Source organism: Pseudoliparis swirei, chromosome 8 (genome assembly GCF_029220125.1).
Source record: "Pseudoliparis swirei isolate HS2019 ecotype Mariana Trench chromosome 8, NWPU_hadal_v1, whole genome shotgun sequence".
Taxonomy (NCBI): Eukaryota; Metazoa; Chordata; class Actinopteri; order Perciformes; family Liparidae; genus Pseudoliparis; species Pseudoliparis swirei.
In genome coordinates this window covers 18,732,015-18,745,189 of record NC_079395.1, presented here as the reverse complement: position 1 = coordinate 18,745,189, position 13,175 = coordinate 18,732,015, and the positions used below count along the sequence as shown (strand labels likewise).

The window sequence follows — 13,175 nt, the reverse complement described above, 5'->3', positions numbered from 1 at the left end:
TGGAACCTGTTCTTAAACTCTCCGCATGCGGTGGCTTGATGCATCAATTTGGAGGGAGCCGCTGTGTCCCAAAGAAAATGTGCTAAAAATAACATTTGACTTTCTTGCCCGTTAAGAGTCTGTCGTTGCGTTGGTGACACCGTCGCAGATGTCAGGCGTTATCCTGACTTATGAAAGTGATGGTCAGTGAACTACATGAGTTATGAGACACGTTAACTGTCCTTTTCAGAGTAGTTAGACATTTTGGGATGTAAGCTGAGAGAAGATGGATACCACCTTCATGTCGGTACAGTCACCAGGACTCTGCAGTGGGGATGACCATGAAACAACTACTTTGGTAGCAAGCCGATGCTAAAATTGTGAGAAAGTGACTTGACTTGTTTTCCGACGGTACTCCGGGGACCGGGGTCTCCCGACTAGCGGCATCTTGAATCAGAAAAGTTGCTGTAAACTCACCATCGGTGTTGAAAACGTCTATTTAAAGGCAAACCGCCAACATTAACGGAGGTTGAGTTACTTTAGGATGCGTTCAAGCTCTACTCAGTGAAAATGAGTACTCATCAAAAAGGTCAATTATAACGATAATGTCACCGGGTATCGACGCCTAAATATCATCGTCTTAGCTAACTAAGGTATCCACTGCTGTAAAAAGGTAGTATGGATCTTCTCATCTAACACTTTGCAAGTAAATAAAAAAGCATTTTCCCATAATGTGAAATGATTATTGATGTAAACCAGTAACTTCACCTGTTCAGAACTGCTTTTACTGTGTGCTCTGTGTTCTAATAGCTTTCATTTATTGTTTTTATGGTCATTTGTTACTTTTTTTAAAATAGATTTTTTACCTTGAAAAGTGCTATTAATTAAATGCATTATTATTATTATTAAGTTACCTGCCACCTCGTCATCCTTCTAAAACATGATCACCACCATCAACATCTCTCCTCTCTTCTACTTCATGTGTGTGTGTGTGTGTGTGTGTGTGTGTGTGTTTGTGTGTGTGTGTGTGTCACCTCTGGTGAATCAGCACAGCATCAGGGGACATTTACCTTGGTGGGAACTTTGACAGCGAACAGATAGAGTCTCCATGTGGCCAGGACCTGAGGGGGGAACACATTCATGTGGTGTTCAGTCACAGAGTTGGGAATGCAAATTGCAGCAAAGAAAAACAGCGACGCCCAAACACCCGGACGGAGCACACATCACCTCCAGACACGAGCGCGAATAAACGCCGATGGCACGCCGGCGAAGTCGACTCATCGCGCGCCAAGTTTGTGTTGTCGAAGAGAGAGGTGTGTGTGTGAGTTTGCCGGGAGGAGGAAGGCATCACCATTTAAAACGGCTCCGTAAGAGACGGACAATGTGGACGTATTCACGTCGGTCGATGCAATTAATCCCATTCATAATTCAAAACCCCCGTGATTAGCATACCCCATGCATGCATTGTGCATCGCTATCCCTCCAGAGCTCTTGCTCCGATTCACGGCCCCGCACTTTGGTTTTGCGCTTTCTCTCCGTTGGCTTTCAAATTCCCTCCTTTGCATTCTGTCATTCCTCCTCTTCTTCATCATCGTGGAAATCTGTTCATTCTCCCCACACCCCCGCTCAATCTTCTTCCCTAATCCCTCCGATTCTCGCTGTCTGGTTCGCTCCCGCCTTAACACCTCACTCCATCGCCTCCTGCCCCCCCCAGATTCAGTTTTTTTATTTTCTCTTTTATGCTCCGTCGCTTTCAATTCCTCAAGGCCCCTCTGTGCTGAATGGCTAATGGCACCCCGCTGTGTGGCTGTGAGAGGAAGAAAGAAAATGAAATATACAAAGAGAGAGAGAGGGAGTGAGATAGATGGAGGCGATATAGAAGGACAGAGATACCAGATACTACCCGACGCAGATCGGCCCGGTGCCCGGACCACATGGACATCCGTGACGGACTCCCAACGGAGAGGGAGAGAAACGACCGGCGAAGGAGCAGAAGAGGAGGAGGAGACGGAGCGATAGACCCCCTGCTGAGAGAAGAGAAACCTCCGCACTAAGCCGGCCTTCGCGGAAGACTGCAGGTCCAATCACAGCTCCACGTCCAGTTTGAGAACTCTCGTTACATTAATCCGGGAGGGAGCGAAGGGAATGCGATGATGGGACCTTAAGGGGGGGGGGGGGGGGCTTCGAAAGCCTTTACTGAACGGAAACAGGAGCATCAATAATTCAGATTTAATCCTCTGATGCTGAACCAGTACTTTCTTAATGTATCATTTACAGCCCATTGTCATCACAGACAATCAACACTCAAGAGCGGTGCTTCTTCTTTGTTTTGTTTTTTTGCGTACTTGGACGGGGTGTGTGCAGCAGTGAGGAACAATATAAACGGGGGGGGGGGGGTCTTTTCAATATGCAGGGTTTGACAACCCGACAATGTCACCCTTCAAAACTCAAAATGTCACCGCGACACGACGTCATTGTTACCCCCTTTATCAAAAGAGCAGGATCTAGAACGTCGTTTCTTTACAGCGTGACCATGAAGCAGCCGCGGGACAGCTCACATTTCCACTCGCGTAAACCCAACCCGCTGACTATTCTTACCTTTTTTTTTTACGTGCATAGCGGCTGTCAAAACGCTGGTGACCTACACCCGACACGGGGGCCTGAACGCCTCGCGTGTGTGGACGCAGACGGAGAAGAGAGCGCGCTGCTGCGCGGCTGTTGGTTTGATTTCATGGCGGTGAGCACGCACATGCACGGCGAGCCCGCCCGCCGGACACGCCGGAATTTGACTCTCCGAAAATAGATTGGCAACCGTCTATTGGCTCGCTGTTGAAAAAGGAAGGGTCGAGTCTCTTTGCTGTGTCAGGTAGTCGATGATAGGGATGCACCGATCTGATCGGCGCCGATCCATATCGGCCGATATTGCCATTCTCGGTTTTGATCGGCGTTCTCAAAACGGCCGATCAAAACGGCCGATCAGATGACGTAACATCTGCGAGAACTATCAGACGTTTCAATCGCGGCGCAACGGAGACGATGCGTCCGGCGAGGGCCGCAGAGTGAGAGGTCCACGAGGGGATCCTCACCACCGAGCGGCGTCCACGTCCCCGGAGTTGAATCTCTGGGTCGACTCAGCCGACTCTCACATGTCTGCCCCTATAGACTGATGCTCACGGTAAACGCATTCGATCGGGAGCGCGCGAGGGTTTTGATAAAGTTAGCGGAAGGATTTAAGTGACAACATCCGGTTTTGCAAAGTTAGCGGAAAGAACCACGTGAAACAACATCCATTTTTCAAAATAAGATGTCGACAAATCATACACTAACATATAAAAGTAAAGCATGAACTGATTTTGTATCTTTATAGATCGTTTCTGAGATTTAGCTTAAATTATACTAACATTAAAACATTTTTACTGCACCAAGGAAGAGTTTATAAAAATAAGTCAGACTTTTGTATGTTAAGAAAAGTCCTGTATATAGATTTCCTCAAGAGTTCCAGGAAATGAATGATGCAGATGTGTTCCATACATATCTGAAATATGTCCCCTACAATAGCAATCAATACATTTTAATGTATCAATTAGGACATTTTTCAAAGTAAAAGTCCTAAATGTTTAAAGAAATCTGTAATTTCTTTAATGTTTGAGGTGCTTTATGTATGTATTTCCTCATAATCCTAGGCAATAATGCTACACAATAAATAGAATGCTTCAATCGACACCGTGATCGGTATTATCGGATCGGCAGATACTGATTCCAGTGATCGGTGATCGGTGATCGTATTATCGGTGATCGGCAGATACTGATTTCAGTGATCGGCACCAAAAACCTGATCGGTGCATCTCTAGTCGATGACTCCTCGAGTGTTCTCCGTTCTGCTGCGAAGACGTCACGTTAGGATCGCCTCCATCCTGTTGCCGTCGCTCGGAGAAATGAAGACGTTCGCTCGGCAGCTAAAGGGGAGGCGAGGGAAGCCGACTGGACCAGCTCAAAAACAAACATGGCAGGCATCCCTAAATAAAAAAATAACACTTTTCAATGCGATGCCTAGAACAATGGAAGGGTAAGTAGTGATGTAGTCAGTGACGTCATCCTTACCACTAAATGTAAACTGTGGTAACTTCGTCTAGTTTTCTATACGCAGATTAACTGCTCTCTTTTTGAAGATTTTAGGAATGCTTAAAAACAAAGTCAGATTCCTTTAGTGTTCTAAACCACATTTGTTATTTGTCTAAAGCAATAACAACTGTATCAACTCTCATAACCTTTGACCTCTCATGAACAACCCTGTCCGACACTGCGGCTTAATGAGCTGCTCAACTTAACCGCGTTATGATAATTGCATCTTTCTGAAGCATCAAGTCGTACGGATAAATCACCCAGACATTAATATTAATTAGCGCAAATAGCCAGAGTTAAGGTCACGCCCCGCCAGCCGACTGGAAATAAGAAACAACCCCGTGTGGCTTTTTGGCAACCGTCTCCTCCGCAGATCAATCGGAAAATTCTGAAAGCCCCGAAAAAGATTCATTTCCCGCACGGGAAATCCCCCCCGAGATGATTGATATTGAGTTGATAAGGCATAACATGTTTAAGATTTGCAAATGAGATTAGAAGAATTACAGAGAAAAGGTGGAAACCAGAACTATGATAACATGAGGGAAGAAGAGGGAAAATGTGAACTAACACCAAGACATAAACATGTGAAGGACCAGGGTACCAGAGAGGGCACATGGGGGACAGACACACAAACAATGGGTGATTGAGGGCCCATGGAAGGGCGATGGTAAATCCTAAGAGTGGATCCAACAAGGTAGAAGGTAACCAACATGAGCAAAGCCAAGGAGCAGCCGGCGCCAACCCAAGCAGGTCCAGCGGTCCGGCGGCAGGGGGGGGTGCGGGGGGACAGGGTCCCCGAAGTTCGTGGGTATTATGGGGCGTGGTATGCCAGGGGGCAGGAAGAGGTGTCAGGCCACACAAATAGAAAAGTTCGTCGTCCCCATTGGAGATAGCCTTGAAAGGTCCTGTCCGAAACAAAGTTCTCGTACACCACACAGCAAGATCCTGGGAGGAAGAGGTCCTGAGATCTGTGGGAGTTGTTCTTTGGGCCAGTGTCTTCCAGAGGCCGCCTTCAGGGGGAGCCTGGAGAGCATAAAGAACGAGGGCAGTCTGGATTGTTAGCTAAAGCAGATAAGATTGGGATTTTTTTTTCTCCAGTAGCTGCACCGTTTTTTTTTTTCCCGCTCCAATCTTCAAATTTCCCATTTGCTTCAATGAGATTTTTCCATTCTCATCCATTATCATTGTTGTCTGAATGTTCTGCAATGTTGTTGTTAAGTCGCAACAACAATCATGTACAATCAACAATGGCTTTTTAACGTCAAACATGTGTCACCGCTTCCCTTAATTTTAATCAGCCAGGGCAGCGCCAACATGCCAAATCAAATAAGCAATCAAACATAATCAAAGAACTTCTCATATGCTTGGCTGAGAGTCGTACCTCACAGTGGTGCGCCCATCGCAACCCATCCGCCATCGCAGCAATCCACGTCGCCAGCCAGCAGGCACAGGTCAGGCTCAGCAACTTTCCTCGTTCCCCGACAAGATGGTGTCAAAGAAGAGTCCACCAGTTGAGTTCCATATGGTTTTTTAGTTCAAGAGTTCAAGGGAGAGACGAGAGTATAGAGAGACAGAGAAGATGACGAGAAGAGCTGACAGCAGGGGACAGGAGGGGGGGGAGGAGGGGGGGGAGGAGAAAAGTCTTCCCGCCGAGCCAGAAGCCGACGTTTCTTTTGACCGGGTCAGCCGAGAGCGCGGCCGCCGACAATCTGATGAGAGAAAGTGATGAGAGTGTGTGTGTGGGGGGGGATGGGTTAGGGGTCCAGAGGTGCCCTTGCTGTGAAGGTACAGTGTCAGACACGCTGGTTCAAAAAGGGCGAGAGGGCAGAGGGCGGGGCTTATATGAATCATAAACTGTCAAGCTCTGGCTCTTGCACTTCAAACGAGATGGTGCAAATCAAAGTGTGTCTCCGGGTCCTGCGTGTGTGTGTGTGTGTGTGTGTGCGTGCGTGCGTGTGTGTTGTAGTGTTGCCTCTGAGGGAACATGCTGAGGATCAGTGCCAGATTTGTCCGCCTGCGGTATTTCTGACTCGACCACAAGATAAGATAAGATAAGATATATACTTTTATTAATCCCCAAGGGGAAATGTGTTCTCTGCATTTAACCCATCCTTAGTTATTCAGGAGCAGTGGGCTGCAGTGATGCGCCCGGGAAGCAACTGGGGGTTCAGTGCCTTGCTCAAGGACACTTCGACTTGCAACTAATGGGGAGAGCGGGGATCGAACCGACAACCTTGGGGTTGCAGGACGGCCCCCATACCCCACTGAGCTACAGCCACCCCCGAGGGCATGTTGCATGTCACTCACACACACACACACACACACACACAATATTTGAATAAGTCCTGCATGCTAGTGCCGCACACACACTCCGTTTGGACTCTCGTGCACGTATAATGATACACAATAGCATGCTAAGCTGGCTTTGGACGACACTCGCCCGTCTCGTCTCTCTCTCTCTCTCTCCCTGTCACACTCACACATACACACACACACACACACACGGCTACCATCGTTCAAGTGGACTCAGCATCACAACCCTGCCATCAGTCAATCTGTCAGCTTACACACGTACGTGTGTGTGTGTGTGTGTGTGTGTGTGTGTGTATATATATATGTGTGTGTGTGTGAGACAGGGGGTTGAAAGCACAGATGCCCCAGGTGCTGCTTTATAAGTGGACTTTAGAGTGGCTTAGAAGAAAAAGAAGAAAAAAGAAAATAGATTTAGAGAGCGATGAAACCAAATGAGAGGAAAGAAATGCAAAGCTGAGAAACACTTCTCGTTCCAGATACTCTCATAGAAACGAGGGATGGCAAAGAGAACAGTCTGAAACCAAAATAGGACATCGGATAGAGAGATAAAGGAAAGAGGGTTGCAGGTCTGTTCAGGACGAGAGATACGAGAGTGTAAAGGAGGACAAGTAAGGGCTGGAAGCCAGGAGAAGAATAGAAAACCAAAAAAACACGAGCGAATGGGAGAACGTGGGACGAGAGAGACGAGCGGAGAGTGTGAGAGAGGCCGAATGGATGAGGAGAGAAGGGGGGAGGAGGGGGAGATACAGAAGGATCAGGACAATGAGAGCGAGCGAGCCAAAGAGAGGAAGGAAAATGAATAGGATGGAGAGATGAAATAGGAGGTAGAGATACTTGGAGACGCCGCTCAGCCCTGGCGATGGATGCCTTCAGTCACACGCTCCGCTTCATGGGGGGCGGGGGAGGTCAGCAGTCACACTTTATGGCCGGCCACCATTGGCTAGAAACTGAAAGAACGGAGACGTAGCCTATAGGCTTTACTGCTGAGCTCGGCATTCTGTAACAGCCCCCCCCCCCCCCCCCCCAACGAAGCATCTCCACAGCTGAAAGAAAGACTTTAGCTATTTAACAAAAATAAAAAGTACAGCACAAATCGATAATGTAATTCAGCCGCAGCGAAGACCCCCCCCCCCCCCCGCGACTCCGTCAAGCTGTCACAGAGGCCACGCGTTCACCAACCGCACTCCATCGAAATAAAACTTTAAGATGGATCGATATGTTTATATAGGATGGATTAATATGTTTATATAGGAGAGATTAATATGTTTATATAGGAGAGATTAATATGTTTATATAGGATAGATCGATATGGTTATATAGGATAGATTAATATGTTTATATAGGATAGATCGATATGTTTATATAGGAGAGATTAATATGTTTATATAGGATGGATCGATATGTTTATATAGGATAGATTAATATGTTTATATAGGAGAGATTGATATGTTTATATAGGATGGATCGATATGTTTATATAGGATAGATTAATATGTTTATATAGGATAGATCGATATGTTTATATAGGATGGATCGATATGTTTATATAGGATAGATCGATATGTTTATATAGGAAAGATTAATATGTTTATATAGGATAGATCGATATGTTTATATAGGATGGATCGATATGTTTATATAGGATGGATCGATATGTTTATATAGGATGGATCGATATGTTTATATAGGATGGATCGATATGTTCGGCCACTGAGGTGAATCCCATTGAGATTAAAAACCTCTTTTTCGAGGGCGACCTGGACATAACTGGAGAATGTTTGAATGAGCGAAGTCCCGCCTCAGTGAGTGTTTGATAAGTCCCGCCTCAGTGAGTGTTTGATAAGTCCCGCCTCAGTGAGTGTTTGATAAGTCCCGCCTCAGTGTGTGTTTGATAAGTCCCGCCTCAGTGAGTGTTTGATAAGTCCCGCCTCAGTGAGTGTTTGATAAGTCCCGCCTCAGTGAGTGTTTGATAAGTCCCGCCTCAGTGAGTGTTTGAGGAGTGTGTGTTTCGCAGTCCAGAGGTGTCTCTGATGCCCGGCTGCCAGTGAGGGATCCAGAACTTCTCCAGGAGCAGCATCAGCAAGAGAGAGCGACAAGGAAACCAGAAGAGTGGTTTATGTACCCCAGGGCTCCAGACTGCGACCAAATGGTCGCATTTTGCGCCTAAAATTAGACACAGTGCGAGTAAATTTTTCATCAACTCGCGCATGCGCGACCAGTAAATTAGCAGATTTTGTTTGTTTTTGTTATTAAATATTTTTGTTGCTGACAAACTTGTTCTACACTTCAGCCCACTATAGTTAGCGGTAATGCCTGAATGACTGGTTTGCTAACCGACATTAACTCCAGAAGAAGAAGAAAGGAGACGAAAACCGAAGAAGAAGGCTGGCCTGTGTGTGTGGGGGGGCTAATGTGTGAAAAGAGGCGCACCGCAACGGAGACAATGCGACCGGCGTTGGCCGCAGAGTGAGAGGTCCACGAGGGGATCCTCACCACCGAGCGGCGTCCCGTCCCCCGAGTTGAATCTCTGGGTCGACTCAGCCGACTCTCACATGTCTGCCACTCGAGCCTGATGCTCACGGTAAACACATTCGATTGGGAGCGCGCGAGGGTTTTGAGAAAGTTAGCGGAAGGATTTAAGTGACAACATCCGGTTTTGCAAAGTTAGCGTAAAGAACCACGTGAAACAACATCCGTTTTTGAAAATAAGATGTCGACAAATCATACACGAACATATAAAAGTAAACAATGAACTGATTTTGTATCTTTAGAGATCGTTTCTGAGATTTAGCTTAACATATGCTAAGATTAGAACATTTTTACTGGACCAAGGAAGAGTTTATAAAAATTAGTCAGACTTGTGTATGTTAAGAAAAGTCCTGTATATAGATTTCCCCAAGAGTTCCAGGAAATGAATGATGCAGATGTGTTCCATACATATCTGAAATCCCCTACAATAGCAATCAAACAATTGTAATGTATCAATTAGGACATTTTTCAAAGTAAAAGTCCTAAATGTTTAAAGAAATCTAATTTCTTTAATGTTTGAGTTGCTTTATATATGTATTTCCTCATAGTCCTCATAGCAATAATGCTACACAAAAAATAGAATGCTTTAATCGACACCGTGATCGGTATTATCTGTGATCGGCAGATACTGATTTCAGTGATCGGTGATCGGCACCAAAAACCTGATCGGTGCATCTCTAGAAACCAACAAATGTTTTGATTGGCCACATCGAAGTGCAACATGCACATGCTCAAGGTATGTTTTTTCTTAAAATATGTTTAAACTCAATACAGTAACTTCTGAAGAGTTCTCTGTTGTGAATGTTTTGCAGTTCATGAAGGCAAAAAGGCATAAGATTGTATATTGTCGAAATTATGTATCAGTAATACAGTAGAAATGATGGGAAAACTTTGCAAGTCGATTTATACTGTGCAGGGTTTTCCTGCATAGAGAAAATTTGGGCGAGCCGAGAAGAGTTGTTAACGGGGGGAGGGGGTGCTAGTGAGGAGTGTGCTTACCCGTGTGCGCGCATCATGGCAGAGCGGCCAGCTGCTGATCACTCACTCAATATCTCGACCGCATGAATAGATGGTGCGCGCGCAGCGCGCCAAAAATTTGGACCCAGGAAAACCCTGTGTGCGCCCCTAAATTTTCTGCTTGCGCCCCTAACATTTTAAGTTAGGGGCCACTGTGCTCCTAGTTAAAAAAGTTAGTCTGGAGCCCTGTACCCGCTTTATGGCAAACACTGAAAGAAACACTTAAAAAACTAAAATCGCCATTTTCTTTTGACCACGCAGTCGGTTCGACCGCCGCTGCGTACTTATTCTATCTCCCCGCTGTGGCGTCTCAAAGTCTGAGCCACAATATATAATATATAATATATGTTATTGTGTTCATAACATTATTGTCCGTCTTGTTCTGATTCAACAGTGGCGGGACAGCGATGACGCGCGGAGCAACTCAAGAGCCGATTGGCCCCGAGTTGCGAGATTACCGCCTCAAAGTTGAAGCGGCGAAAATGGTGCCGCTGTAAACGCGTCGCCCTCATCGCGTCGCCCCAAACGCGCCGCCCGGAAAAATATCGCATCTATCGCAGCCACAAGCGTCTGTACGTTGAATTTTCATGGGATTCGGTCGTGCGAAAATATCGCATCGCTTTTGGTGTGAACGCACCTAAAGGAGTCAGTGATGTGGGTCACACTGGACAGAGGAGAATAACTTCTTTTTTTAAAGGCGTAGAGGGCAGATAGAGGCGGGATTTGAAACACTAACTCATGCAGATGGGGGTGAAAACCTCTTCAGAAGAAGAAGAAGAAAAGAAAAAGGTGGAAGGAGAAGAAGAAGAAAAGAAAAAGGTGGAAGGAGAAAAAGAAGAAAAGAAAAAGGTGGAAGGAGAAAAAGAAGAAAAGAAAAAGGTGGAAGGAGAAAAGAAAGAAAAAGGTGGAGGAAGAAGAAGAAGAAGAGTAGGAGGAGCGGTCTCATGTTATGGTGAATCACAACTGGACTGAAAGGTCCCGTCAACTTGCTAGAGACGATTAGAGCTGCACATCTCTTCGACCCCACAACGTCCCAGGGTGCATTGCGGTTTTCAGAACCAGACCTTTTCAGGAGGCCTTCTTTCTTTTTCTAATTATTTTAGTCAGGGTCGGATGACTTTGCAAGTAATTAGCAAATGTGTGTACATGATCCGTAGAAAAGTCTCACGTACATCGCTTTGCTTTCTTTCTTTAAAACTGCGGATTATTTTGGAACGTCCTGGAGTCTCAATGTTATGATAATAAGCTGCTCAGTATGAGTTGAGACTAGTGGGGAAATAATAACTGGACAAAGCTACACTTTATCATCCTGACAGTTGGTTCAGGCTCATAATTACAAAGAAATCTAAATTGTTGCCGTAAGTGCCCAAAGGTACAAACAAAAATGGTCATAATTGTTTTTGTGGTTCAAGTAAATAAAATGAGTTCAGGCAGAAATGATTTCTGTGTAGGAGAAAAGAGCAACTTAACAACATGCTGGACATTAATCATCAGGGTTTCCATGGACTTTCTAAATAACAGCCGTGTTGTAAACACGCCCCAAAACCAGGGGAGGACATTCACATATTTTTAGGGAAGAATTGTTGCCCCCACTGACTGAAATTCAGGGGCATTGAAAAAGAAATTGGGGGCACTGAAACTTGTGAAATAACATTTAACCTTTGTTCAAAAATAATAATTATACTTATTTAGGCTTTCAGTATATGGGCTATCGTCATAAAAATGGCAATAATAAGACTATTAGGCAGTAGTCTACACATTCAAAGTGTTTTCTGAGTTTTTTTTAAACAACAAAACATTAATCAGATGAATATATTCTTATATTCCAATTTATTTCTTATTTATTAATTATTACCTTCGCATTCTGAGAATGCGGAAGGTTATGTTTTGATCGCTATGTATTTATTTATTTATTTGTATGCGTGTTACTCGCATAACTCAAAAAGTATTAAATTGAATCGCATGACATTTGGTGGGATGATTGGTTATTATCCGGGGACCATTTGATTAGATTTTGGGATCGATCGGGTCAAAGGTCAAGGTCATGAAAAGGTCAAAAACTTCTTTTTACCATAGCACGGTCAATTTCTATCCAATTGGCATGCAACTAATACCAAAATGTTCATAATTCAATGCCCAATCTTGTGATATGCGAAGATATGCGCTCTACCGAGTGCCCATTCTAGTTAATTGTGTTTATTGTTACATTTTTTTAAACAACTATTCACTATAACTTATTTATAATTTTTTTTTCATTCAAAATTCTATTTATTGATTTTGTTTTTGTGTACCTAGAACAGATAGGACACACGCAACATAGAACAAAAATAAAACGCTATTAAATTATCAGAATTATTAGAGGAAATTATCGGGGCGTTTGTTGCCCCTCTCCTAGTGGTACCAGGGGCAACATTATATTTCTTTGGGGCAGTTTTGCCCTCGTGTATTTCCAACGCTGCGGAAACAGACACAACCACGGAGCACGCCACCACAACCGGGTCACTAAATGCTGCGCCACGCAACTGGACCTCGGCGCTACCAGAGTCTCACGGCCGCGGCGGCGTAACCCGAGATGAAATAAGCGTCTGATTGCGCTCCCGACTGTCAAACAGTGGACGTCTCATCCAGTAATGGACCCATTATCATGAAGGTGGGAGCGCTGGGAGCGCAGAGTCAACACAGGCCGATCGGGATGAATAAGTGGCGGAAGAGCCAGATCGGCAACTGGGGCATCACAACACATCGGTTTTCCTCCTCCTCCTCCTCCCCTCCCCCTCCTCCTCCTCTCTCTCTCTTTCTCTCTCTCCTCCATTCCCTATCCTCTTGTGGGGATGCCCTCCCCTCCTCCATCACAACCACACACTCCTCCCCCACGACCTCCCTCCCCGTCTCTCTCTCTCTCTCGCCCCCACCCCCTCTCTACCTTTGAAGATGCTTTGTTTTCTGTGTTGCCGCTAATCTTCAAATAGGGTAATCTAATAATGGTCCTCAGAGTGTGTGTGTGTATGCAGCCAACTTTTGATGCACGGAGCCATGCGTGTCTGCATAGATGCCCCCTGCACATGTCAACCAGTGTAGTGTGTGTGTGTGTGTGTGTGTGTGTGTGTGTGTGGATGCTCCCCTACGCATTGCCCTGGGTATTGCTTGGATGTCATGCTGAGCCCTGTCTGTGTCTGTCTGAGATGGGTGTAGGGTCTCAGTGTGTGTGTGTGTGT

The 13,175-nt window shown here is 45.4% G+C and overlaps 1 protein-coding gene across 1 annotated transcript in view; it reads right to left on the bottom strand.

Moving 5' to 3' along the window:
• Positions 1-13,175, bottom strand: part of carmil3 (capping protein regulator and myosin 1 linker 3) — a 77,284-nt gene that overhangs the window by 59,900 nt on the left and 4,209 nt on the right. Inside the window, 1 exon segment of the mRNA XM_056421419.1 lies at positions 1,050-1,100. Coding sequence (XP_056277394.1) covers positions 1,050-1,100 — 51 coding nt within the window.